Source organism: Heloderma suspectum, chromosome 1 (genome assembly GCF_057233095.1).
Source record: "Heloderma suspectum isolate Gila_16-S chromosome 1, 16-S_ref, whole genome shotgun sequence".
NCBI lineage: Eukaryota > Metazoa > Chordata > Lepidosauria > Squamata > Helodermatidae > Heloderma > Heloderma suspectum.
Genome location: NC_139458.1, coordinates 437,063,830 through 437,090,888, shown reverse-complemented (window position 1 = coordinate 437,090,888; position 27,059 = coordinate 437,063,830). Strand labels below are relative to the sequence as shown.

Below are 27,059 nucleotides of genomic sequence, written 5' to 3'. Positions count from 1 at the left end.
CATGAAGCTGTTTCCCAGACTTTAGGTTGGTTCAGTGGCTGTATAGATCAAGTCTTGCATGCACTGGACTTGAGGTGCATAGTGTCCTGTGCAAACATTACATCTGTATGTGGATACCACCAGGTGGACCCAGTGGGCGGGGTGGGTGGGTACCATTTTGCTCCCTTGTGATGTCAACACTGAGAATTCAGAATGTAAGTGCCTTCTCCCATATCAACCTGCCTGTTCACTGAGATCAGCAAATCAGGACCTCCTGGTTGCCATGTCACCTGCACAGGTACATCTGACAGCAACCTGGGGGAGGGCCCTTTTTGTTGTGACCCCCTGCCTTTGGAATTCTCTCCTTCCTGTAGTGTGACAGGTGCCATCCTCAGTGGTATTTAGGCACTTGTTGAAAACCTATCTGTCTACCCAAGCATTTGCTGGTCTTAATACCTGGCTTGGTAGATTTGTTGTTTTTATCTTTGTGTTTTATTTTAATGGTTGCTTTAATTTTGTACACTACCCTATGTTTTGATAATTATGGTATATAAATCTTTTAAATAAATAAATAAATAAATAGAGCCCCGCTGGGTTGGACTAAAAAACCATCTAGTCCAGCATCCTGTTCCACGTATTCGCCAACCGGACGCTCTGCTTGTGGGCTTCCCACAGGCAATGTCCCTTTCTTGCTGTTGCTCCCCAGCAAGCGGTATTTAGAGACAGAATGCCTCTGAACATAGGCGACTTCATAGAGCCGTCGGGAGGTGCAGCCGCTTGCAGACCTCTGCTCCTCGATGAATTTGTCTAGTCCCCTTTTAAAGCCACTTTACCTGGGGCCCATCGTGACAGCTGCCAGTACCTTCCAGTACCTTCCCTGTGCAAAGAAGTGGCTCCGTTGGGTGTGAAAGAAAAGCACACTAATCGAAGTGGCAGGCTGTGAGTGGGATTCCCAAGGCAGCAAGGTGAGGCTGTGGCATCAGGATGCGGAAGATCATCATGTTGCCCAGGACAACATACAGTCTGGGTTTATGGAGCCGGAAAGTGCCTAGCAGCAGGAAGGTGCTGTATTCCTGGTGGATTAAGCATCTATACCTACTGTCTTCCTCGCTCACTGAATATGTGATTGCATGCAGTAATAACTGCGGTTGCACATGGCCTTTGGAAGTAGGAGGTGGGTGGAGCAGGCCATGGGCTCTCTCCCAGTTCGTGGCATACTGCCCTGGAGCCATCATCTCTTTCAAGTAGGGACATGCAAATCAGCTAAATTCGAGCTCACTGAAGTTCTCCAAATTCCATCTTGAAGTTCGTTCTGATTTGAGTCCGTATCAGATTACATTTAGATGCATGATAAAAAAAAAATTGGCATGAAAATGTGCGTATTTTCATATGTATTTTTCCAAGTGTACGCAACAATTGTACACATCCTGAAAATGTATGCATTCTTCTATTGATGAAAGCATATTTGTGCGCATTTTTCAAAAGTATACATTTTTCATGCACATTTTTCAAACCTATGCATGATGTACACATTTTTTTACGAGTTCAGAAATGTACAGACTTCAGCTGCAGACAGCATTTGAGGCTGTATTCAGTCTGGAAAGTACAAACTGGGTAAATCCTGATTAAAAACAAACTGAAATGAATTTCACACGCATCCCTTCTTTCAAGTGCTTCCCTGCTCCTGATGGCCACTTTCAGCCACAGCTGTTCCTGCACAGAAACAAACACAGTGGCCTTTCTGAACTATTGGGCCATACCGGATCACTCTCCTTTGTTCTCATCTCTGTTTTGTGTTTCTGGTTCCACAGGAGTTTTTTGAGAATCCTGCTTTTCGCCCTGACGGCATGAAGCTCTACCCAACACTCGTGATCCGTGGCACTGGCCTGTATGAGCTCTGGAAAACGGAGAGGTACAAGAGCTACCCTCCAAGCACCCTGGTGGATTTGGTGGCACGGATTCTGGCTCTTGTGCCACCGTGGACCCGAGTGTACCGAGTGCAGAGGTAAAATGGTTCACAGTTGGCCCATGCCACATTTTGCAAAATGCAGTAGTGCAAAAATCAGAGGCTTAAATGTCAGAGCAGATGGAGTTGCATATGTAGCACCTCCTTCCCCCCAAAAGGGGTGTGTGTGTGTGTGTGTGTGTGTGCGCATGCGCGCACACCTTTTTATTCCGGATATATTACCCCACTCAGAGCAAACGCATAAGTTCCTTTGCTTCTGTTCCCCAACGATCCTCCCTTCCTTGGAGGTAGCTGGTTCCTCTCTCCTTGCTCGGCTGTGTCGTCATCTGCTTCTTCTAGTTCTCATCAGGAACATCAAGCCATTTCATGTGATTCAGGGTGAGCTCACGCACCAGGCTAATCACATGGTAATTGTGGTTAGCGCTTGATAGCCCAGTGGTGTACAGCTACTAGAATCTGTTGCCGCTCAGTGAGTCACCCCAGATCGTGGCCTGTTACGTCTCAGGCAAGGACTTGCAAATGAGCTTCCAAATGGGGGAGCCAAGCTGGGAAGTAATAAGAAGCGATGTTCTCCAGCAGTTCATCTTTTGACGACTGACCCAAGCAAAGCCATGCAATAAGAAATGCGGGGGCAGGCAGACATGCGTGCACGCAGACACAGTGTCATCAAAGAGAGTGGGTGCTGAGCAGGCTGAGGGGTAGCCTTGGTGTTTACTACTCCGAGGGTGTAGGGGGGAACAGTTGAGCCCCTCTGCGGTGGAGTGCTCAGCCTCTTGCAGAGGGATCCACAAGCTCAGGACCATGGGCCGAGTCCAGCCAGCCAGAAGCCCCATTCTGGCCCTCCGGTGTACCGCAGATGCTCATGCCTCCTTCCCAAGGCCCTACCCCATTCCCCCCCACCATCAATCATTTGGTCTTTCCCAGCTTTTGCATGCGTTTTTCCCATTCTGAAAGGTTGAAATGCCTCTGGTAAGGCTGAGTTACTGGAGTTAGCAATGTGCAAATCAGCAAAATCCGAACTTGCAGAAGGTCTCCGAACTCCATCTCAAAGCTGGTTCTGACCCGAGTCCGTATCAGATTGTGAGCTTCATTTTTTTTTTTTTGCTCGAAAATTCTTGTGTGCTTTTGTGCGTATTTTTCCAAATGTTCACATCAATTGTATGCATATTTATTTATTTATTTCCGTTTCGTCCAAAAGCTGAAGCTCTCTGGGTGGTTCAGAAAAGTTAAAACCACAAGGTACAGCATAAAATGGTATAAAATATGAAAGCTTAAAACTACAATATAAAAGTACAACCAGAATAAAAACTAGCAGCAATGCAGAGATTTAAAATACAGATTTAAAACAGCAGAGCCAGAAGACTAGAATGCTAAAATGCTGGGAAAATAAAACGCTCTTTCACCTGGTGCCGAAAGGAGCGCAACGTAGGCGTCAGGTGAACCTCTTTGAAACGTATGCTCTCTTTTCCCATTGATTAAAGTGTATTTGTGTGCATTTTTCAAAATGTATGCATGGTGCCAAACACATTTTTGTTGGTCCCACAAATCACATTGCAAGCTCAGAAATGTACAGACTTCAGCAGCAGATTGCATCCCAGTCTGTGTTCGGTCCAGGAGGTGCGAACTGGGTAAATCCTGATCAGAAACGAGCTGAAACCAATTCCCCATGCAACCCTACTGGTAGTAAGGGCTGTAAGCTAAAATATGCTGGAATTTTTAGTATTTTATCCCTGCCCCCATTTTGCCTTTGGCCCTGCCCACCACTGGAATGTGGCCCCCAAGAGCTTCTCCAGAATTGAATTTGGCCCTCTGACTGAAAGAGGTTCAACACCCCTGCTCTAGAATACAGTCAGAGGGGACTGACATCCATGTTGTGGACAGTGTCCCAGAGGTATCTGTGGTACTCATGGCAGCACACTCCACACACCTTGCAAGCTTTTATTAACTTTTATTAGCCAAAGAAGGGAGGCATCATCCTACTTCAGCCAAGACATCAGTGGTCACCCGATAGCACTGCACAATATTAAACCCCACATTTATCACCAACCCTTTTACCGAGCGAGGGAAGAATATCCCATTTGTAATTGTCAGTGCAGAACATTTCTAATAACAGCTGGCCTGCTCAAGGGTAGGAGTTAATAAAAAGAAAGAATGCAATTACCAAATAATTCATCTTGGCCCATCAAATGTCTGGAATCAAAGTAAATCATTTTTAGCATATTACCAGGGACGCTTGTTTCAGGTGTGGTCCTTGGAGCTTGGCCATTGCTAAACAACCCATGCAACATTGGGCAGGGGCAGTCGAGAAAGACTTCCTTTGCCACTCTTCTCGAGCCACAGTTTTCTACCTCCACTGTTACCCTTACAGCAGGGTCTTGAACCCCTTTCAGCCCAAGGGCCCAATCTCATTTTGGAGAAGCTCTTGGGGGCTGCATTCCCGTGGTGGGTGGGGCCAAAAATACCAGCTGGTTTTAGCTTAAAGCTCTTCCTGCCAGGAACTATGCCTTAGGAGTGCATTTCAGCCTTTTAGAATGGGAGGACTGGATTGGGACCACAGGTGGGTCAGATGTGCCCCCCCCCCCCGGCCTGAGGTGCTGCACCCCTCCTGCACAAGCTAAATATGCACCTTGTGTTGGGCGGCACAGAGTTCATTTATGGCATCCCCTCCACCGAGCCTCACATACTATCTAACTGTATTCACCCTGATATGCTGCCTTTGGATTCATTCCAAGCATTAATGGAGAATCATGTATGCCTGGGACTGTAGCCGTGGCCACTTCAGCATCTTGACTTGTGACGTCCTACGCCGCGTGTGCCCTTGGACGATCCGAAAGGGGCATCTTAAATGCTGCCCTTTCCGAGATGGATCTGGGGAGAGAAGATTTGCCTCCATCTAGGTCGCTGCTGCCAGTTGCCCAGATTTGCATATATGTACATGCTGATGAGTCTTGAGTCATGTGCCCTCCGTACGCAGACATGAGGGGTTCAGATACGTTTCGCAGCAGATGGCCACTCCCGAGTGCCTGGGGTGCTCCAGGGCGCCATGCCGCAGTTCCGGAGACGGCAAACGTGCTACACTGGAGATTGCTATGTAGGCCGCCTGCTAGGGTGCCAGAATGGTTTCGTTGGTGTCCCCGTTGCGAATTGCACAACAGCCTGACCCTCCGGAGCTCTCTGGTAATTGGAAAGAAGCAGGTCTCTCCAGCGGCAGCCTAGATGGAGATTGCCTTCTCCTCCAGTGTCTCCTTTAGACTGAACAGGAAGCGCTTATTGACTCTTAACTGCTGTCGGCGAGATGATGTTGTATTTACTCTCAGAAATTGGTGGAATAAATTAACAAGTAAGCTAATTATCATTTTGTGGGGGAAGGGGATGGGCGATGGAGCTGATGCAGAAGAGAGCAGGGGTGAGGGATTTAAATCCCCGCTGGGCCTTTTTTATTTGGAGAGGGGGGGTCGTGTTCTGATGATTAGTTATTCTGCCTCCCTCAGAAGCCTTCGCAGGGGCCCGGCCACCCCTCCTACCTCATATTCCAGCCCTTCCTGGACTTCTGCGCTCTTTCTCCTTTGCTTTCCCTCACAGGCCCTTATGCCTGGAACAGCAAACTCCTCGTTCACTGTCCCTTTTGCCCTTTGGACTCTTTCCCAGAACCTCCCTATGGCACCTCTCCTTCGTTTCCCACTCCCCCTCATCTTTTCAGATCCATCTCCCAAACCCACCTTTGGCATAAGCCCCTTAGTCCTGATCCTCCAACACAAAGAAAGCCGAGGTGTACATAATCTAACCCAGCCTTCCCCAGCCTGCTGCCTTCCAGATGTTTTGGACTACAATTCCCAGCATTCCTGACCACTGGCCATGCTGGCTGGGCCTCCTGGGAAGTCTAGACATCTAGAGGGCACCAGGTTGTAGAAGGTTAACACGTTACTTTTGTACGAAAAGCGTCCCGGCAGGTGTAGAACTTTGTGTTCTGCCCTTTGGATCCTGTCCTTTGATCACCCTTAGTTCAAAGATGTTCAGAAAGCCTGCTCCATGGGACAAACGAGCCAGGATTGGTCCCTCATGACACTTGCATGCACACACTGCAGAAAGACTGGCTGTCACAAGTAAACTCCAGTGGGCATGGTGATGTAAGACTGAGGTGTTGAACCTCGGGCCAGGGGGGCAAACCCAGCCAACGTGAGGCCCCAGTCTGCCTTCCCCCACCCCCAGCCCCTTTCCTCCAAGCATGGCTTGTTTGGTGGTTTCTCCGCTTTTGTACATTCTCCCCCTACTCTAAAAGGCTGAAAGGCCTCCCCTAAGGCTTAGTTTCTGACACGAAGAGCTTCAAGTTAAGATAGGCCAGTCCTTTGGCCACATCCCCTCTTCTTTCAGCCACGCCCTCTGCTGGAATGTGCCCCCCACCCCGAGAGCGTCTTCGAAATGGAATTCAGCTCTCAGACTGAAAGAGGTGGGACACCCTCAAACCCACTGGCACTGAAGCAGAGAAGAGTTTGGGCCAGCACCAGAGGAAGGGGAGGTCCCAGCAGTAGAGTGGCCAGCTGGATCAAGGCTGAAAAGCTGGTAGCTAGGGTCTGCCTTTTATTTCCATTTGTTCATCTGTATTGCCCTGGCCATAGGCTTCTAACTCTTAATTTAGAGGTGCCAAGATAGTGATAAATCAGATCCAGGTTTACTTAGAAGGAGTACTTTATTGAGTAACTTACAGCACACAGGCGTACCCAATGTGGTTCAGACAGCTTCTCTGAACCCAGAGCCATGGGGTACAATGGGTTTTATACCATACATATTAGCAACAAGGCAGCATGACAGCTAACATTCATTCCCAGCATAGACTAGAAGTGTTTGGTTCTCAGGACAGCCACCTGCAGCTTTAAGACAAACAAATTTCGCTTCCCAGGTACATCTTGATATCGTCCTTTGACTCATCTCAACATGCTCAGAGGCTACTAGCAAGGGAATTTCACCAATAATGAACTTAAGCAAGCATTATGGATCTCTAGGCCCCTCTAATGTTACAGGTGACTTAGTTACGCTCCTGGGGCCAATACAGCATCTGTGCTGCAACTGGTGAAGAATGCCTGGATATTTTGGAGGATGTGTTTTTGTCTACAATGTTTTGTCTGTTTTGCCTCCAGGGACATCCCAATGCCTTTGGTCAGTTCTGGAGTGGAGCATGGTAACTTGAGAGAACTTGCTCTGGCCAGGATGAAGGACCTGGGGACGGAGGTAAATCTATGTTTGTTACATCTGCTTCAGGCTCACATCTGCTTCAGAGCCAAGTTGGCTTACATGGCCCACTTTTCCTGCAGGTCAGATCAGGGCTGCAAGGGTTTTGTGGGGAAAGAATGGTTCCAAAGTTTTGAATATCCTTTTGGCCACTTTGGTGTCTGTTTTTGTAAGGGCAGAGACCAGAGAGGCCAAAAGTCCATTAAAAAAATGAAGTATCACTCCTTCCCAAAGCCCCAGCAATCAGGACATCTCTTGCCCGGTCGTTGTTGCAATGGGAAGGGAAGGTCCTACCGACCAAATCAAAGCATGCACAGATCTGATGTGTGGTTGCATCAGAGAGAGAATCTCAGATCTGCACAGTGAAAATCCACAGGCTTCTGGGTCCAGTGTAAAGTGCCACTCCGGTCAATCGTGATTGTTACTGGGGGAAGAGCTCCCTATTTATTTGTTTCCATATTGGGCACAACTTGTAGTTAACTTGGGTATTTGCCATCTATGTCCCCTCTGGTTTTTTCTTTCCCCCTAGATCTGTTTTCTCAACTTGGCGCCGACCAGATGTGTTTGCCTGCAGCTCCCATCATCCCCAGAGAGGGATAGTGGGAGTTGTAGTCCAATACATCTGGAGGACACCAGATGGAGGGAAGTTGCGGTCGTCTGATCCGTTCTCTGGTAACTGCCATAGTACAGTTGGCCGGACTCGCTCTCTCCCCCCAGGAGGGTTCACTCCTGGTCTACCAGCCGAAGCTAGCAGAAGGCACATCATGACAGTGATAGCACGTGGGCATCCAGACGCCAGGCCCAAGCCAACCACATCCTCCGGTTGTGAACCTGACCCTTTAAAGCAGTGGTGCACAGTCTGCAGCTCAGGGGCCCCATGCATGGCCCCCCAGGCCTTAATTGTGGCCCCTAAGGGAGACCTGTCATGGGCCCGCTCCTTCAAGCACACACTCTGGCATTCTGAGCCAGAACAGAATAACAGAACAAATCAGCGAGACTGTCTTTATTGTAGCAAATCCCATGGTAAAAGTTTAATGGTTACAGAGTTCAGAAATCATACAGCTGATGACAATAAGCTATAGGCGCCACAAGTAATTTCACAACAATCCAAAGCTAATAACTATAACCATGTCAGACATCCAGACAACTTGTTTTCCCCATTGTAATCTCTATGACTTAGGATACAGGGAAGGGGCTTAAATGATTCCTGCAGTAGGTCTTCCCAGGCAAGCAAAGGCAAGGGTTTCCAAATATAGGGGAAGGAACCCAGAAGAGCATCAGCTATTGAGCAGTAAAGAAATATAATAAATAAATAAATAAACAAACAAATAAGATTCCTGACATAATCCATCCCAGGCAATCCAAGCAAGGGTCCTAGAAAAATACCTAAACAAATCCCCACCCACAGAGGTTTAGTTCAACCGTGAAATCTTCTTTGGAACCTCTGTGCTACACAGGTGAAGCCTTTCAAATCCAAGAGTCAAGACAGGTTCAAGAGTCAGTCTGGAGTGATCCCACATGCGCAGAGATTTCGACACCATAGCTTTCACCATGGTGTCTCCATGCTACATTGGCCCAGGCATAGAAAAGTCCAAGAGCCAGGATCCGTCCAATCTAGGATCAGGCAATTCTGGGCTATCGACAGTCAAGACACATCATCCATAGCAAATAAGAATTCAAGTTCTGTGAAAAGTATAGAAGTACCTTTCATGACGGGTTCTTAACAATACAATGTTCAAAGAGACAAGAGTCCAGATTGGATGGTGAGTCCATGTGAAGAGTGCCTCAAGCAGCTCAGAGAGGATTTTGGGCAGTGAAGATGAGAATCTTCCTAGCAAAGGCTCCAAGCATGGGCATCGGCTTAAAAGCGACCACTCAAGTGACAAGGCCCTTTGGCCTGTCAGCAGGGCCCCTGCTCACACAGGGTGTCTGCGCTCTGCCTTCCCAAGTTGACGCTTCAGCCTGTGTGACACTCCTGTGTCCACATTCCACCCCTTTTCTGTCAGGTTCTCATGAAGAAGCTGCTAGCCTCATTTTTGCCAAGGCCAACGCGAGCAGCTGGATGGGAGTAGCTTCACTCCTGCCTGCTTTCCTCTGAGAACGCTGACAGAGATAAATGGATTCTGACATTCCACAGGCTGAATAGGCCCAGACCCTTCCAGGCTGCTTCTGATCAAATTCTGACTATAAACTATGAGGCCCACTGCAGCACAGAAGCTGGGCCCTGACATCACCAAATTCGCTCCCCCAGGTACCCTCATATAGGGGGAAGGAGTGATCGCTTCAAGGATTGCCGGGGGAGGGAGTGGAGAGAAGGAACTCCCCCTGCAATCCTCATACAGTTATCTCTTTTCCCCCCTGCTTCTAGCAGCAAGAAAAGAGCCATCTGTGTCAGGTAGGGATGTCGGAGGAATCCATCTGGGGGGTGAGAGATGTTGCGCTTTCAGTAGCTCAGCCCCCTGGACTCGAGCTCGCTTTCCTGACCTGGCCTGACTCAATCTGTAACAAGTGGGGCCAGCTTGCAGATTTTTGGGTTGTTGTTTTTATTGCCGTTTACGCAGATTGCAGCTGCAATTTGCTTAATTTGTGCAAATTGCAGCTGCAATATGCCTAATTTGCATAAATTGCACCTGTGATTTGTGCAAAACTAAGCATATTGTGGCCGCAGTTTGCACAAATTAAGCAAATTACGGCTGAAATTTGCATCAGTTGTGCACATTGCAGCTGCAATTTGTGTAGATGGCAATTTAAAAACAACAACAGGAAGTTCCTGAATTTCAGGGAAAGGCCCACAGCTTGTCTTGCAGATGCAAGCTGAGCCGGGGACTCCGGCAAGCCCCAAAAGGGCCGGATTTCCCTGTGACACTCATCCTTATTATCATGATTGCTGGGTTGTGTACATGTGTATGTGTGTGTGGGGGCACCTGGCCCCCAAGTCAGCATCACATGTGGCCCTCGGAGCAAACGAGGTTGTGCATCCTGCTTGAAGGGGAATGCGCAGGCTGACCATCATCCCCCAAGCCAGGCAAACCACCTTTCATGGGCACCTTCATCTCTGGACTGAGCTCCAGTTCGTTGGCCCTCATCTGCTCTTATTTACTCACATCAAATTTCTGCACCTCCTTTCCTCATTCAAAGCATCCTCCTGCCATTTGAAACAACCTGTTCGGGAGTTTCTCTGCACAACATTAGATTAGCAGGGCTCCCTTCCAAGTCTGTATCTTTCCAACACAGAGCGCCGTAAGGGTTTGCATCTCATTCCTGTTAAGGCATTCCTTCAAACCCCGCTGTTTTTAAATCCAAGCAGCACATTTTCTGATGAGATGCAGGTTGCTCAGCAAAACCAGTGCTTATCAGTGTGGGTTTTTTTGTATTTTAAACACCACAAAAGCCCCCCCTTTTTTGTCCAGAGGTGTGTTAGGGATGGATCAGTGAGGATTTTTTATTTTGAAGCCTCCCCATTTTATATTATCAGTTTAAGTCTATTCCAACTTAATTTTAAACTCTGGAGGAGGTGATGGCAAATGCAGTGTCCCTTAGCCTGACTCTGCCGTCCTGCATAATTGTCTGTCTGTCTCTTCTTTTACCCACCTAGTGCCATGATGTGAGGACAAGAGAAGTCGGAATACAAGAGATTCATCACAAAGTGAGACCCTATCAGGTGGGTCTTCTCAGCAGGACTTGCTGTCTGTGTGTGTCTCTGCATTAAAAGCAATGACAACCCCTTCATGAAGACTGAGTCAGGGAGAGAAAGAGAGGCGGTTGTCTGTCTTCCCATGCCAAAAGGAACAGAGAAAGCTGTCTGATACCAAGCCAGACTATTCCCCCTCCCTGCAGTTGAATGTATTTTGAGCGTAACATTTGGACCACATTAAGGGTGCTTTCTCAATTCAGAACATTTCAGTCCAGACCATTTTGGCTATTGGAAAAACTTTTTGAAATATTCATACAGCATGTCAAATTAACATGGCATACTTGTTCAGCTTTGTTTATATTTGGTTTACAAAATACAAGTGAAATAAACACGCTAGCCCAGATTACAACCAATTTAGGACCTTAGAAAATTGTTTTTCCAATTCAGACATTTCCAGAAAACCCACTTCACTGAAGACTGATTATTTATTGAATGATTTGATTTGATTTGATTTGTACCCCACCTTCCTTGTAATTGGGGCTGCAATACTAGACATACTGAAGTGTTACTAGCATGCGGATGGTACTCCGTTCTGCCTCTCGTTTCCAGCTCTGTGTCCCAGGAAGGATGTAGAACTCCTGAATCAGTGTCTGGAGGCATACCGGGGGTAGATGGGGGTGGGGGGAGCTGAGACTTAACCCAGACAAGATGGAGGTACTGTGGGCTGGGAAACAGACTGCTCTGGATGGCGCAGAGTGTGACCACCCGATTATTGGTGGGGGACTCAGTGGTCGGGCCAAGTGACACCTATACTGCACCAGCCACACTGATTGCAAGTGTGTTTCTGAGCCCAGTTTAGAACAGCAGCTTTAACCTTCAGAGCTTGAAGAGCCATCTTTGCCCTTACCCACCTACCTGCACGTTGAGGTCAGCTGCCAAAGCCCTGCTCACTTGCCCTCCGTGAGGACAATCAGGCTGGTGAGCACTAAGGAACAGGCTTTTTTGTGTCTGGCCCCATTGTGAGACATATTGCCAACTGAGTTGCATCATTATAGATCTTTAGAAGAGTTCTTAAGACACACGTAGGATTCAATCCTATGCATGTTTAGACAGAAAAATGTCCTACAACTCCCAGCATTCCCCAACTCACTGGCTGGGGAATGCCGGGAGTTTTAGGTCATAACTATATGTTTTAGTTTCTAGCTGCACTTGGCGGCAGGGGGAGGTTTACTAATGGTTGACTTCATTAGTAAGTGTACTTTGTCATTATGACCTATGTTTATATTTTTGGAAGCTGCCTTGAGAGGGGGTTTTCCCCATAAAGGTGGCAGGGGGGGGGGGGTCCCTTAAAGAAAACTAATAAATAAATACTTGAGAGTAAGCTCCATTGAATGCAAGTAGGCTTTCTTCTGTGTAAACATTCCAAGGACTGCAATATATGCCTGGTCCGGCACAGATGTCTGAAATGGTCCCTGGTGCCATTTTGAGGCGACTCCCTAATGTGGGTGATGCAGCTTCGATAGCTGCAACCATAGTTTCACAGGCTCCCCGAAGGGCTGCGGTGGCTGTTCCTGATGCTTCTCCCCCTCGCTGCAGTTTTATCTGTGCAGTGCAACCTCTGCCAACCTGGTACCTGCCAGATGTGTTGGACTACAACTCTCAGGATTCTTCACCATTGCCCATGCTGGCTGGGGCTGATGGGCGCTGAAATCCAAAACATCCGACAGACACCAAGTTGTGGGAGGCTGCACTACACAGATGAAATAATGACTATAAGAAGAGCCCTGCTGGATCAGACCAAAGGCCTGTCTAGTGCAGCATTCTGTTCACATAGTTGCCAACTGCTTGCCTGTAGGAAACCCACAAGAGTACCCTCCCGCCCATGTTCCCCAGCAACTAGTGTACATAGGCATTCTGCCTCTGACACTGGAGGTAGCACACAGCCATCAAGTCTAGTAGCCATTGATAGCCTTTTCCTCCAGGAAAGGAGGAAACCCCTTTTAAAGCCAGCTCCCTTTTAAAGACATCCAAATGGGTGGCCATCACTACATCCTGTGGTAGCGAGTGCCATAGTTTATGTGCTGTGTGAAGAAGACCTTCCTTTTATCTGTCCCGAATCTCCCACCTGCCAGCTTCATGGGAGGACCCCACTGGGTTCCAGTATTATGAGAGAGAGAGAAAAAAATGTCTCCCTTTTCACTTGCTCTACACCGTGGATAATTTGCTACTCCTCTCTCATGTCTCCCCTCACTCGCCTTCTTTCTAAGCTAAACAGTTGCAAATTTTCCTCATAGGGGCATTGCTCCAGGCCCTTGGTCATTTTAGTTGGAAACAGAGATTATGAATCTGCTCAACAGACAGTGATCTGTTCCTGGAGGAGGGGCAGAGAGCACCTGGACTGTGTGTCAACCTCCCACTGTGCATATGATGTCATGATAACCGAGCGCTTAATTCCCACAATCCTTTCCCACTTTTCAAGAGCGGGGGAGGTCATGATGATCAAGCACATGAGTTGGGTAATCCATGGTGTACAGCGAGGGCAGGGTCACACAGACCCGATGCTTTGGTTTCCCCAACACACACATCACCAATAGTACCAGGCATGTAGAGTGACATAGTTCCTCGCATTTCATGAGCGCTAAGGTCCATGGGACGTGTGAGTGTGATTTCCTCAAACGCTTCCTCATTTTGAAATTGAGCTGTGAAAATACAATAATTGCACCTTCGGCTCTTATCTGAGGCTGCTAAAAATCCATTTGTGGTGAGGCAGACTTGGTGAAACGATTTCACGCTCTTTTCTCCCTTCATACAAACAATTCCCTGCATCGCCATGAAATTGGCTCTGGTCCCCTTACAGTGGTGCACAATTATTGTCATTATTATTGCCGCTGCTGCCCTCTGAAGATCTCCATTGGCCTCTTGGGCCTCCTTTCATCTTGAGCAGGTTGAACTGATTCGGAGGGATTATGTGGCCAACGGTGGATGGGAGACCTTCCTCTCCTACGAGGATCCTGAGCAAGACATCCTGATCGGCCTCCTGCGTCTGCGGAAGTGCTCGGAGGAGGCATTCAGGGCAGAGCTGAAGGGGGGCATCTCCATCGTCCGCGAGCTCCACGTCTATGGGAGCGTGGTTCCCGTCAGCAGCCGAGATCCCTCCAAATTCCAGCATCAGGTATCTGCAGCTGTGTCAGATTATTGAAACATGTCATCTCTCCTCTGGTGCTTGGGTGGGGAACCTGTTGAACTTCCAGCACCCATCATCCCTGACCATTGGCTATGCTGTCTGGGCTGATGGGAATGGGGGTCCAACAACTTCTGCAATCCCTGGATCACAGAATAGTTTATGGGTGTTGTATCTTAGAGACAAACACATTTTGGGCCTAGTTCTCACCTTTGTCCTGGCTGTACCGCTTCAAATTGCAGGTGGCGATGCACACGATTGAATGCTCATCCATCCTGCTGCACGTGTAAAACTAGCACATCAGGGCAGAAGATTCCAGTTCAGCCTTCTCCCTGGCATGCTGTTTTTCTGAGTGCTGGAAATTTTGGGGATGGAGGATCATTCAGACACAGAGGAGCCCCCAACTGCAGTCTGAAATGGAACAGCCCAGGTGCAGCTTTACTGCGTCTGTGAGAAGTAGGCCTCTCTTGTGGCAGAAGTGGAATTGACAGAGACTGGCCTCCAGAAATGTGTGGTCTATAGGGTGCCAGAAGTCACTCGCTTGTGTTTTAGAGCATGTTTCAAGTGCTAAAAGTACTCTGCATTCTTCATCTCAGTAATCTACCGTGTGAGCTGCCTCCTGTTGCTGCTTTTCAGTTAAATGAAACGCCAATAAGTAAATACCACTTATGGTCCGAAGTAGATACTGTTTGAATATGATGCTTGATTGGCAGGCTTTGGGCTTTTAGCTGGAATGGAGAAATGATCAGTGTGTACGCTGTACCTGAAAGCTTCAAGGCTGATGTTGTAGGTTAACTTCACTATGGTTTAAAGAGTTTTTTTTTTTACAGGCTTTGTCTGCTGGCAGTATGTGCATTAGAATGCGACTCTTGTTTGATAGAATTGACCCTGGGCAATGAGGCGGCAGTGGTAAATAAAGGGGGGAGGCGGTGGGGGGAGAGCGCAGAAAATAAATGCTTACCTTCTGAAAGTGAAATTTCAAAAGCCAGGAGCGGAAAAGTGGTTGACGCACGTGGAGGACAAAGGGGGAGGAAAATCAATTGAATAGAGGCTGGTGCTAACAAATTGAAATAGATTGGAAATGGAGACTTGGGCATGTGACGCACAAATGTGGGCTGAAGGAACGTTCACTGGGGCAGCCAGCAGCACCCCAGAAGTGAACACTCTGCTGCCCTCAAAGTGGAATACAAGGGCACGGTATGTTTAGCATAAAAGACTGGGGACAAGAATATAGCTATATTACTTTGCAGAATGGTCTTTTGGCTAAGACTGAATTGCATTCCCTTCACAAGCATTTTCCTCCTTGCCAGCCCATTCCTGCTCCTACAATACAGGCAACAAAAAAAGGTTGGGTGCAACTGTTTCAGCCCTGGCCTGGAGACATCACGGGCTGTTTCGTATGGGCATTGCTTGGGCAGCAAAGTCAGCTACTGAATTCATTGGGGGATTTTAGCTCAAGTGGGGTTGACTATTCCCCTCCTTTTCTAGGGCCGTTTTTGTCTCACAAAAGGGGTGTGGGGACATTTTCTATGACTTTTGGGACAGAAATTCAATTATCATCATCATCCACCTTTTTCCCAATACTGGATCTCAAGGTGGCTTTACAACATTAAAACTTGTACACTTAAAACATATAAATAGGAATATACAAAAGTTAAAAAATATAATTAAATCATCAACAATATTAAAATTATATAACATTTTAGAATTTTAAAAAGCTAACAACAATATAAACAATAATAGCAGTCCATCATATTATCACAGGTCCAGACTATCTATCCCCAATGACCTGCCGGAACAAAAAAGTTTTTGCCTGCCTGAGGAAACATACCAAGGAGGGTGCCACTTTCGGCTCCCTGGGAAGGGAGTTCCAGAGCCTTGGGGCGGCCACCGAGAAGGCCCTCTCCCGCATTCCCCCCAGGCAAGACTTTGATAGTGGTGGGACCATGAGAAAGGCCTTCCCTGAAGATTTCAGGGCACGAGCAGGCTTATAGGGCAGAATACGGTCTTTCAGATAACCTGGACCCGAGCCATATAGGGCTTTATAGGACATGACCAGCACTTTGAATTGTGCCTGGAAACAGACTGGGAGCCAGTGGAGCTGTTTTGGCAGGGGAGTTGTATGCTCCCTGTAGCCAGCCCGAGTCAACAGTCTGGCAGCAGCTCTTTGAAACAGCTGAAGTTTCTGAACATTCTTCAAAGGCAGCCCCACATAGAGCGCATTACAGTAATCCAAACAGGATGTAACTAAGGCATGTGTCACTGTGGCCAAGTCAGACGTCTCAAGGAACGGGCACAGCTGGTGCACTAGCTTTAACTGTGCAAATGCACTCCTGGCCACCGCTGAAACCTGGGCATCCAGGCTCAGGGCTGAATCCAGAAGTACACCCAAGCTGCGAACCCGTGTCTTCAGGGGGAGCGTAACCCCATGCAGCACAAGCTGAATCCCTATTCCCTGATCGACCTTTCGACTGACCAGGAGCACCTCTGTCTTGTCTGGATTAAGCTTCAATTTATTTTCCCTCATCCAGTCCATTACTGCCGACAGACACCGGTTCAGCACCCCAACAGCTTCCTTGGAATCAGATGGAACGGAAAAGTAGAGTTGGGTGTCATCAGCATACTGGTGACACTGAACCCTAAAACTCCAGACAACCTGTCCCAATAGTTTCATGTGTACGTTAAATAGCATGGGGGACAAAACAGAACCCTGAGGAACTCCATAGGACAATGGCCAGGGAGCCGAACAGAAGTCCCGCAGCACCACCTTCTGGGTCTGCCCCTCCAAGAAGGAATGGAGCCACTGCAAAACAGTGCCTCCAAGTCCCATCCCAGCGAGGTGGTCCTGAAGGATACCATGGTCGATGGTATCGAAAGCCACTGAGAGGTCCAGCAGAAGCAACAGGGACACACTCCCCCTGTCTAGTTCCTGGCATAGGTCATCCACCAAGGTGATCAAAGCTGTTTCTGTCCCATAACCGGGTCTGAAACCAGATTGAAATGGGTCTAGATAATCTGCCTCATCCAGGAATCCCTGGAGTTGGGAGGCCACCATGCGCTCCAATATTTTGCCCAGAAATGGAATATTGGAGACTGGCCGATAATTATCCAATATGGTGGGGTTCAGGAAGGGCTTTTTTAACAGAGGTCTCACCACCGCCACCTTCAAGCAGGCTGGAACTCTGCCTTGCCTAAGGGAGGCATTAACCACTCCTCTTTCCCACTCGGCCAGTCCATGTCTGGCTGCTTTTATGAGCCAGGAAGGGCCAGGATCTGGAACACATGTGGTGGATCTCACCTCTCCCAGGATCCTGTCCACATCCTCAGGCTGCACAAATTGAAAAATATCCAAACACTGGACAAGCAGGGGACAAAGTTACATCCACTGGGTCTGTATCAACTATAACGTCCAAGTCAGAGTGGATCCAAGCGATTTTGTCTGCAAAGTGCTGAGCAAATTGTTCACAGCAGGCTGTTGAGAGATTTAAGTTCTCCTCTTGCTGGCTTGTGAATAAAAGACCCCTGACCACTCGAAACAGCTCCCTGGATGGCTCTTTGCAGATGCAATAGTGGCAGGAAACAAAAAAAAAATTGCTGCCCATATTGCCACAGAGTAGGCCTTCAAATAGGCTCTAGCCCGTGTTTGATCGGACTTACTCCGAGTTTTCTGCCAAAGTCGCTGTAGTCGTCTTCTCACCCCCATTTCATCCCCGCCAGCTCCCTAGGAAACCAGGGTGCTGGTGCGGCTCCACTTCATGAGAGGACGCTTAGGAGCTATTGTGTCCATGGCCCTGGTCATTTCTCCATTCCAGAGATCAGCCAGGGCTTCGACAGAATCGCCTGCCAAGGCAACAGGAAAATCCCCAAGAGCCGTCAGGAAACCATTCAAATCCATCAGCTTGCTGGGGCGGACCACGTTAATCGGCCCTCCTCCCCTGCAGAGGTTCCAAGTACCAGCAAGTCTAAACTCCACCAGGTAGTGATCTGTCCATGACAACGGAGCTATACAGAGTTCCTCCACTCTCAAATCACAATTGCCTGATCCAGCACAGAAAATGAGGTCCAGAGTGTGCCCAGCAGCATGGGTGGGGCCAGGTACCTTTTGGGACAGACCCATGGTGGTCATGGCGGACATGAAGTCCTGAGCCGCTCCCAACAGGGCAACCTCAGCATGGATGTTGGAATCCCCCAGGACAACAAGCCGAGGGGTCTCCAAGAGACTACCCCAGCTAACTCAGGAAGGGAGACTGTTGAGCGGCAAGGTGGACTGTACACCAAGGGAATCCCTATTCTGTCCTGGGCACCCACCTTCAAATACACACTCGAACTCAGGATAGCGAATACCTTGGAAGACAGAAACAAAATTCAAAGGGATCTTGATAGACTGGAGTGCTGGGCAGAAAACAACAGAATGATATTTACTAGGGATAAATGCCAAGTTCTGCACCTAGGAAAAAGAAACCAAATGCACAGTTACAAGATGGGGAATACGTGGCTCAACAACAGTACAAGCGAGAAGGATCTTGGAATTGTTGTCAATCACAAGCTGAGTATGAGCCAACAATGTGATGTGGCTGCAAAAAAGGCCAATGCTATTTTGGCTGCATTAATAGGAGCAGAGCTTCCAAATCCCGGGAAGTACTAGTCCCCCTCTACTCAGCACTGGCTAAGCCTCATCTGGAGTACTGTGTCCAGTTCTGGGCACCGCACTTTAAGAAGGATGCAGACAAGCTGGAGAGGGTTCAGAGGAGGGCAACAAGGATGATCAGGGGACTGGACACAAAGCCCTATGAAGAGAGACTGAAAGAACTGGGCATGTTTAGCCTTGAGAAGAGAAGACTGAGGGGAGATATGATAGCACTCTTCAAGTCCTTGAAAGGTTGTCCCAGAGAGGAAGGCCAGGATCTCTTCTTGATCATCCCAGAGTGCAGGACACAGAATAATGGGCTCAAGTGACAGGAGGCCAGATTCCGGCTGAACAACAGGAAAACCTTCCTGACTGTTAGAGCAATACGACAATGGAACCAATTACCTAGGGAGGTGGTGGGCTCTCCCACACTGGAGGTGTTCAAGATGAGGCTGGACAGCCACCTGTCGGCGATACTCTGACTTGGATTCCTGCATTGAGCTGGGCGTTGGACTCGAGGGTCTTATAGTTCCCTTCCAACCCTACTATTCTATGTTTCTATGAACCCAGCAGACTGCGGGATAGGGCACCTGGTGAGGAGGATCGAATCCCGATAGACATTGCCACTCCACCTCCCTGCCCCCCAGGTCTTGCCTGCTGCTGGACAGAGAACCCCAGAGGGCAGAGCTGAGAGAGATTCCCCCCCCCACACACACACACTTCATCCAGCCAGGTCCCTGCAATACAGGCCAGGTGAATGCACTCATGTAGGATCAAGGCCCGGATAGCCGTTGTTTTACCAAGCACCGACCTGGCATTCAGCAGCAGCAGTTTCAACCCAGGGGGTCTGTTGCCAGGGCCATCCAGGTCATTTGCGTTGGGGGACAGTCAGCACTCTTATCGGTATACACTCTGCCTCTAGAGCGTGACTGTCTCCCCGCTCCGTATCTCCCTCTAGAACCACAGTGGCCATTCCCAGGCTCCCAACACCCCCCCTTCTTTAAAAAACACATGTCTCGTGCAGGCAGTCCAGGAGGCCACACTGAGGCAAGCAGCCCCCCGCCCTCCTTTCAAGCAGGGGGACAGGCCCTCGCCCTCTTTTCAAAGCAAAATCGTATCCTATCAGCCGGTGGGAACATGGCTATTGTAACCACATTGCCTTTTAAAAGACTTCCTTATCTGGTAAAACAGTAGCAGGAGTTATCGATTCAGCTATTATGGGTATGCTTGAGAATAAAAGTGTTTTTCTCCAGCACCTTTTGGATGTAATTCCTTTTGTTTTCGAGTTGGATTGTCATCTCATCCACATCTCTACATAAAACAACAAAGAATCTGGTGGCACCTTAAAGACCAGACCATTTATTACGGCATAAGCTTTTGTGGACATGTAGTGTGATTAAAAAAGAATCCCAATTCAAGCTGCAAGAGATAGAACTGAACCTCTTGATAAATTGTAGTTCAGCTGTTTTGTACTCCAATCTGTCACTGGAGTTCTTTTGCTCCGGAGTGGCCACTTTAAGGTCACTGACAGAGCCTTCTTGGAGGATGAAATGTTCCTCCCCGAGTTTATGAATGTTGCTATTTCTGAAGGCAGTTTTGTGTCCATTTACCCTTTTGTGTAGAGACTGGACTGTTTGCCCCAGCCTGACACCCTCCAGATGCATTGGACTACAATTCCTATCATTCCCAGCCAGCATCGCCACTGGCTGGAGTAGGGCACTGCTGGCAAATGATGACATACACCATGTTAGAAAAAGGGCAGGTAAATGAACCCCTGGTGTTGTGGAGGGCAAGATTGGGTCCTGTAACAGTGTTGCCAGAGGAGATATGGGATTTGTTGCAGGATCTGGTCCTTGTGCTTGTATCTTTGTTATGTGGCCTGTTGTTGCTAGTGAGTAGCTGTTTTAGGTTGGAGAGCTGTCTGTAAGCAAGTACTGGCCCCCTACCCAAGGCCTGCAGGAGGGAAGCATCATTGTCCAGGATGGGCCGTAGATCGCTGAAGATATGTCTGAGTGGTTTCAGCTGGGAACTGTAGGTGACAAGAAGTGGTGTTCTGTCATTGTCTCTTCTGGGTCTGTCCTGCAGTAAATTGTTCCTAGGTACTGGTCTGGTCCTGTTGATCTCTTGTTTGTACTTTATTGGGTAGGTTTTTTAGTCTGAGAAACATAAATCCTTAAGTTGTGAGTCTCTGATGACTCTGAACAGCTGCAGTTGTCTTGTAGGGCTTGGCTGTAGACAATGGATTTTGTGGTGTCTTCTGGAGTGGAAGCTGGAAACATGTAAGTATGTGGAGTGGTCAGCAGGTCTCTGATATAAGGTGGCGCTTATATGTCCATTATGTAGTTGCACATTCACGTCCAGAAAGCGAACCAGTTTCATGGACTGGCTCAGGTTGGTGATGGGTTGAAAGTTATTGAAGTCCTGGTAGACCTTCATCAGGCCACCTGTCCATGAGTCCAGATAATGATGTCATCAGTAAATTCCAGGTAGAGGACAGCTTTTGTGGACAGGCGCTGAGAAAGTGCTCAAAGTCAACCATGAAGATGTTGGCATACTGCGGGGCCCTGTGAGTGCCCATGGCAATGCCACTGATCTCATGGTACGTGTTCTCCCCAAAGCGAAAGTAATTGTAGGTAAATACAAAGTGGCAGAGTCTGGGCTAGATCTGCCATAGCATCTTCAGCGATGATACTCCTGATGGGTTGTAGGCCATCTTGTAGTCCAGCCTCAGCATGCATGGTAACTAGAAGGATGTTTTCTGGGAGATGGTCAATGGATTGTAGTTTTATTAAGAAGTCAGTGGCATCCTGTTCCTAATTTGGAGTGCTGGTGGCATAGGGTCTGAGAATGGAGTCATATAGCTTCGAGCATCTGATGAAGGGGACTATAGTCCATGAAAGCTAATGCCATAATACATTTGTTAGTCTTTAGGGTACCACAAAATTCTCTTTTGTTTTCCCTGTAACAGACTAAAATGGCCGCCCCTCTGGTAATTGCTACATTTCTAGACAGTTTCCATTCGTCAGAAAATATAAAATGTTTGAGTGCTTTTTATACATCTCTGCTGTGGTGTTTCCTTTTTTTCTTCCTCCTCAAGCACTTCTCTGCTTTCCTCTCTTCCCTCCCGCCGCCCGCCCCAGCTCCATCACCTCAAAGGCATAAAAGGATTCTGCCAGCTAATCCCTAAATTACAAGCTCCCTATATTTCTAGAACACTCTCACTTGTCTGCCCTTTCTCCTCTTTCCTCTTCTACAGGGCTTTGGAATGCTGCTCATGGAGGAGGCAGAGCGAGTGGCCAAGGAAGAGCATGGCTCGTGGAAGATTGCTGTGATTTCAGGTATTACTGGTGAATTTGCAGGTGTGGGGCAGGGGGAGACAAAAGGGGTGTGCAGCAGGGGGTCCGAAAGCCAAGGCGCTAAAGCCAGAAATGGGGAATAACCCTTCAGGGACCGAGATGGGACAGAGAGCTTCCTGCCATCATGTGAGTGACCCGCTGAGATAACGGAGAAGGTACATTCGGGCACCCAGTAGTTGCACAAGTTCCTGTCGCTGCACAGGGAGTTTATCGTGTCTTACTGTTTCAGTTTATATCCCAGCTTATATCCTGCATTATACACACACCCAAGGAAACGGGCTTACAGTTTATTCGATTATTCATTTTCCAACACAATACAAACAGTAAACCATTTCCTCCCCGTCAGGTTTCCCCCTCCCGTCTTCATATCATCCTGTATTTAAAGAGTAAATGTTTCATGTCTATAAGTAAAATAATTAAGCAGAACTAGGATAAATTAATAGTCACACAAAAAATAACAACAAAAAGGAAGGGGGCTTTACAATATGTAATTGGATAAATATCAAGATAAAATCACATGGTCTAGAATTTCTGGCTGGATGGTTGCCCGGGACTGGCTACAGGGAGCATTCAACTCCCTTGTTACAGCAGCTTCTTTGGCTACCGGTCTGTTTCCAGGCACAACTCAGAGGTGCTGGTTATGACCAATAAATCCCTACAGAAATGGAAGAAAGGAAGACAGACAGACATGAATGACTTGGGACGAGGCTACCTGAAGGACCACCATCTCCCATACGAGCCTGCCCAGGTTCCGAGATCTTTGGGGAGGCTCAGTACCGCCACCTTCAGAGACATGTTCGGTGGTGATGTGAGAGAGGGCCTTTTCAGTGGTTGCTCCCAGGCTGCAGAACTCCCTGCCGAGGGAGCCTCTGCTGTCCTTCCGCCAGCAGGCAAATACGTTTTTATTCAAGCAGGCCTTTGACATATCAACTAGTCTTTTCCTGAAAGGGGGGGGGGGAAATGGTTTGGGTGCTGTTTGTTTGATTATTTATTATTCATTTGTGTTTTTAACTGTGCTTTTAATTTATGTTTTAAATAAGATGTTACTTTTAGTCTGGATGTTATTGTTCGCCCCCTTGAGTGCCGTTTTTGGCAGAAGGCTGGGATGTCCATCCATCCATCCATCCATCCATCCATCCATCCATCCATCACTATTAATGAAAATAGTCGCAACCGATTCAGATGTGCTTATGTTGCTTCCCTAGCACATATCCCAGGCAGCTGAACTATGGAGATCCCTGACCCAGCCCTTCATGGGCTCCCAAACCAGCTGTGTTAAGCCTGCTGGGATTTGAATGGTCCAGAGCAGCCTTACCCAACCTGCATCCTCCGGATGTGATGGACTGCAACTCCCACAACCCCCCAGCCAGCTGTGCTGGCCACCTATGATGGGGTTGTGGGAGTTGCAGTCCGACACATCTGGATGAAGGCTGGTTTACACTGTCTTTGCTTTCCATTCTCCAAAGTCTTTCAGATCTGCATGAAAGGTAGCAATTCAGCAGGTCACGGACTGGATGTAGGCACAGTGGGGGAGCCACTGCTTTCTCTGTCTCCGAGATTCAGGGCAGATCAAAGGAAGTCCTTCTGCACACAGTGCATTGTGGAACTGTGGAATTCACTACCACAGGATGCAATGATGGCCACCCATTTGGATGGCTTTAAAAAGGGGGTTGGACACATTCCTGGAGGAGAAGGCTGTCAATGGCTACTAGTCTTGATGGCTGTGCGCTACCTCCAGTGCCAGAGGCAGTGAGCCTAGGTACACCAGTTGCTGGGGAACATGGGTGGAAGGGTACTGTTGCGTTCATGCCCTGCTTGTGGGCTCCTGGTTGACAGCAGGTTGGCCACTGTGTGAACAGAATGCTGGACTAGATGAACCCTGGGTCTGATCCAGCAGGGCTCTTCTTGTTGTTGTTCAGTTGTGTCTGACTCTTCGTGACCCCACGAACCATAGCACGCCAGGCCTTCCTGTCCTGCACTCTCTCCCGGAGTGTGCTCAAGTTCATATTCATTGCATCGGTGATGCTATCTAGCCATCTCATCCTCTGCCGTCCCCTTCTCCTTTTGCCTTCAGTCTTTCCCAGCATCAGGGTCTTTTCCAGGGAGTTTTCTCTTCGCATTAGGTGGCCAAAATATTGAAGCTTCAGCTTCAGTATCTGTCCTTCCAATGAGCAGTCGGGGTTGATTTCCTTTAGGATTGACTGATTTGACCTCCTTGCAGTCTAGGGGACTCGTAAGAGTCTTCTCCAGCACCACAGTTCGAAAACATCAATTCTCCGGCACTCAGCCTTCCGTATAGTCCAGCTCTCACAGCCATACATTACTACTGGGAAAACCATAGCTTTGATTAGACGGACCTTTGTTGGCAAGGTGATGTCTCTGCTTCTTACTATGCTGTCTAGGTGTGCCATAGCTTTCCTCTCAAGGAGCAAGCGTCTTTTAATTTCATGGCTACAGTCACCGTCTGCAGTAATCTTGGAGCCCAAGAAAGTAAAACCTGTCACTGCTTCCATTTCTTCCCCTTCTATATGCCAGGAAGTGATGGGGACAGATCTTAGTTTTTTTAATGTTGAGTTTCAAACCAGCTTTTGCACTCTCCTCTTTCACCCTCAACAAGAGGCTCTTGAGATCCTCTTCGCTTTCTGCCATTAGGGTGGTATCGTCTGCATATCTGCGGTTGTTGATAATTCTCCCGGCAATCTTAATTCCAACTTGTGATTCATCCAACCCGGCGTTTCTCATGATGTACTCTGCATATAAATTAAATAAGCAGGGTGACAATATACAGGCTTGTCGTACTCCTTTCCCAATTTGGAACCAATCGGTTGTTCCATGTCCGGTTCTTACTGTTGCTTCTTGACCCTCATACAGGTTTCTCAGGAGACAGGTAAGGTGGTCTGGTACTCCCATCTCTTTAAGAATTTGCCACAGTTTGTTGTGATCCACACAATCAAAGCCTTTAGCGTAGTCAATGAAGCAGAAATAGATGTTTTTCTGGAATTCTCTTGCCTTTTCCATGATCCAGCAAATGTTGGCAATTTGATCTCTAGTTCCTCTGCCTCTTCGAAACCCCGCTTGTACTTCCGGTAGTTCTTGGTTCACATGCTGCTGAAGCCTAGCTGTAGGATTTTGAGCATCACCTTGCTGGCATGTGAAATGAGCGCAATTGTGCGATAGTTTGAACACTCTTTGGCGTTGTCCTTCTTTGGAATTGGAATGTAAACTGACCTTTTCCAGTCTTGTGGCCACTGTTGAGTGTTCCAAATTTGTTGGCATATTGAGTGCAGCACTTTAACAGCATCATCTTTTAGGATTTTAAATAGCTCAGCTGGAATACTGTCATCTCCGCTAGCTTTGTTGTTAGTAATGCTTCCTAAGGCCCACTTGACTTCACTCTCGAGGATGTCCGGCTCAAGTTCAGTGACCGCACTATCATGGCTATCAGGGACATTCAGATCTTTCCTGTATAGTTCTTCTGTGTATTCTTTCTACCTGTTCTTAATCTCATCTGCTTCTGTTAGGTCCCTGCCTTCTTTGTCCTTTATCATGCCCGTCTTTGCACAAAACGTTCCCTTGAGATCTCCGATTTTCTTGAAGAGATCTCTAGTCTTTCCCATTCTGTTGTTTTCCTCGATTTCTTTGCATTGTTCATTTAACAAGGCCTTCTCGTCTCTCCTTGCTATTCTCTGGAACTCTGCATTCAGTTGGATATATCTTGCCCTTTCTCCCTTGCTTTTTGCTTCCCTTCTTTCCTCAGCTACTTGTAAAGCCTCATCAGACAGCCACTTGGCTTTCTTGCATGTCTTTTTCTTTGGGATGGATTTCGTTGCTGCCTCCTGAACAATGTTACGGACCTCCGTCCATAGTTCCTCAGGCACTCTGTCTATCAGGTCTAATCCCTGAAATCTATTCCTCACCTCCACTGTATCTTCATAAGGGATATGATTTCAGTCATACCTGAATGGTTTAGTGGTTTTCCCTACGTTCTTCAATTTAAGCCGAAATTTTGCAAGAAGCAGCTCATGATCTGATCCACAGTCAGCTCCAGCTCTTGTTTTGACTGACTGTATAGAGCTTCTCTATCTTTGGCTGCAAAGTGCATAATCAGTCTGATTTTGATATTGACCATCTGGTGATGTCCATGTGTAGAGTCGCTTCTTGTGCTGTTGGAAAAGAGTGTTTGCTATGATCAGCGTGTTCTCCTGGCAAAACTCTATTAGCTTTTGTCCTGCTTCATTTTGTGCACCAAGGCCATGCGTGCCTGTTTTCCCGGTGATTTCTTGACTTCCTACTTTGGCATTCCAATCCCCTATGATGAAGAGGACATCTCTTTTTGGTGTTACTTCTAGAAGGTGTTGTAGGTCTCCATAGAACCGATCAACCACAGCTTCTTCAGCCTCAGTGGTTGGGGCATAGACTTGAATTACTGTGATGTTGAATGGTTTGCCTTGGATTCGTACTGAGATCATTCTGTCGTTTTTAAGATTGTACCCCAGTCCTGCTTTTCCCACCCTTTTGTTGACTATGAGTGCTACTCCATTTCTTCTAAGGGATTGTTGCCCACAGTAGTAGATATAATGGTCACCTGAATTAAATTCGCCCATGCCTGTCCATTTTAGTTCGCTGATTCCCAAGATGTCGATGTTCAATCTTGCCATCTCATGTCTGACCACCTCCAGCTTACCTTGATTCATTGATCTTACATTCGAGGTTCCTAAACAATATTGTCCTTTACAGCATCGGACTTTCTTTTCACCACCAGACACATCCACAGCTGAGTGTCCTTTCGGCTTTGGCCCAGCCGCTTCACTGTTTCTGGCGCTACTTGGAAATACCCTCTGCTCTTCCCCAGTAGTATATTGGACACCTTCCGACCTGAGGGGCTCATCTTCCAGCGTTATCTCTTTTAGCCTTGTGATACGTTCCATGGGGTTTTCTTGGCAAGAATACTGGAGTGGGTTGCCATTTCCTTCTCCAGTGGACCACATTTTGTCAGAACTCTCCACCATGACCTGTCCATCTTGGGTGGCCCTGCACAGCATAGCTTATGGCTTCACTGAACGCAAGCCCCTTCGCCACAACAAGGCGTG

General features: G+C 47.8%; 1 protein-coding gene across 9 annotated transcripts in view; it reads left to right on the top strand.

Annotated features, from left to right (window-relative positions):
* ELP3 (elongator acetyltransferase complex subunit 3) overlaps window positions 1-27,059 on the top strand; it is a 120,362-nt gene that overhangs the window by 51,525 nt on the left and 41,778 nt on the right. For 6 of the 9 annotated variants that reach the window (XM_084829507.1, XM_084829506.1, XM_084829505.1 and 3 more), the window contains 5 exons: window positions 1,791-1,984; window positions 7,081-7,171; window positions 10,767-10,832; window positions 13,750-13,977; window positions 21,870-21,951. In XM_084829507.1, the coding sequence (XP_084685633.1) occupies window positions 1,791-1,984; window positions 7,081-7,171; window positions 10,767-10,832; window positions 13,750-13,977; window positions 21,870-21,951 (661 nt within the window). Of the gene's footprint in view, window positions 1-1,790; window positions 1,985-4,677; window positions 5,286-7,080; window positions 7,172-10,766; window positions 10,833-13,749; window positions 13,978-21,869; window positions 21,952-22,587; window positions 25,185-27,059 lie in introns of those variants that run through there. The other 3 variants (XM_084829508.1, XM_084829504.1, XR_014787019.1) reach the window with 2 other exon arrangements.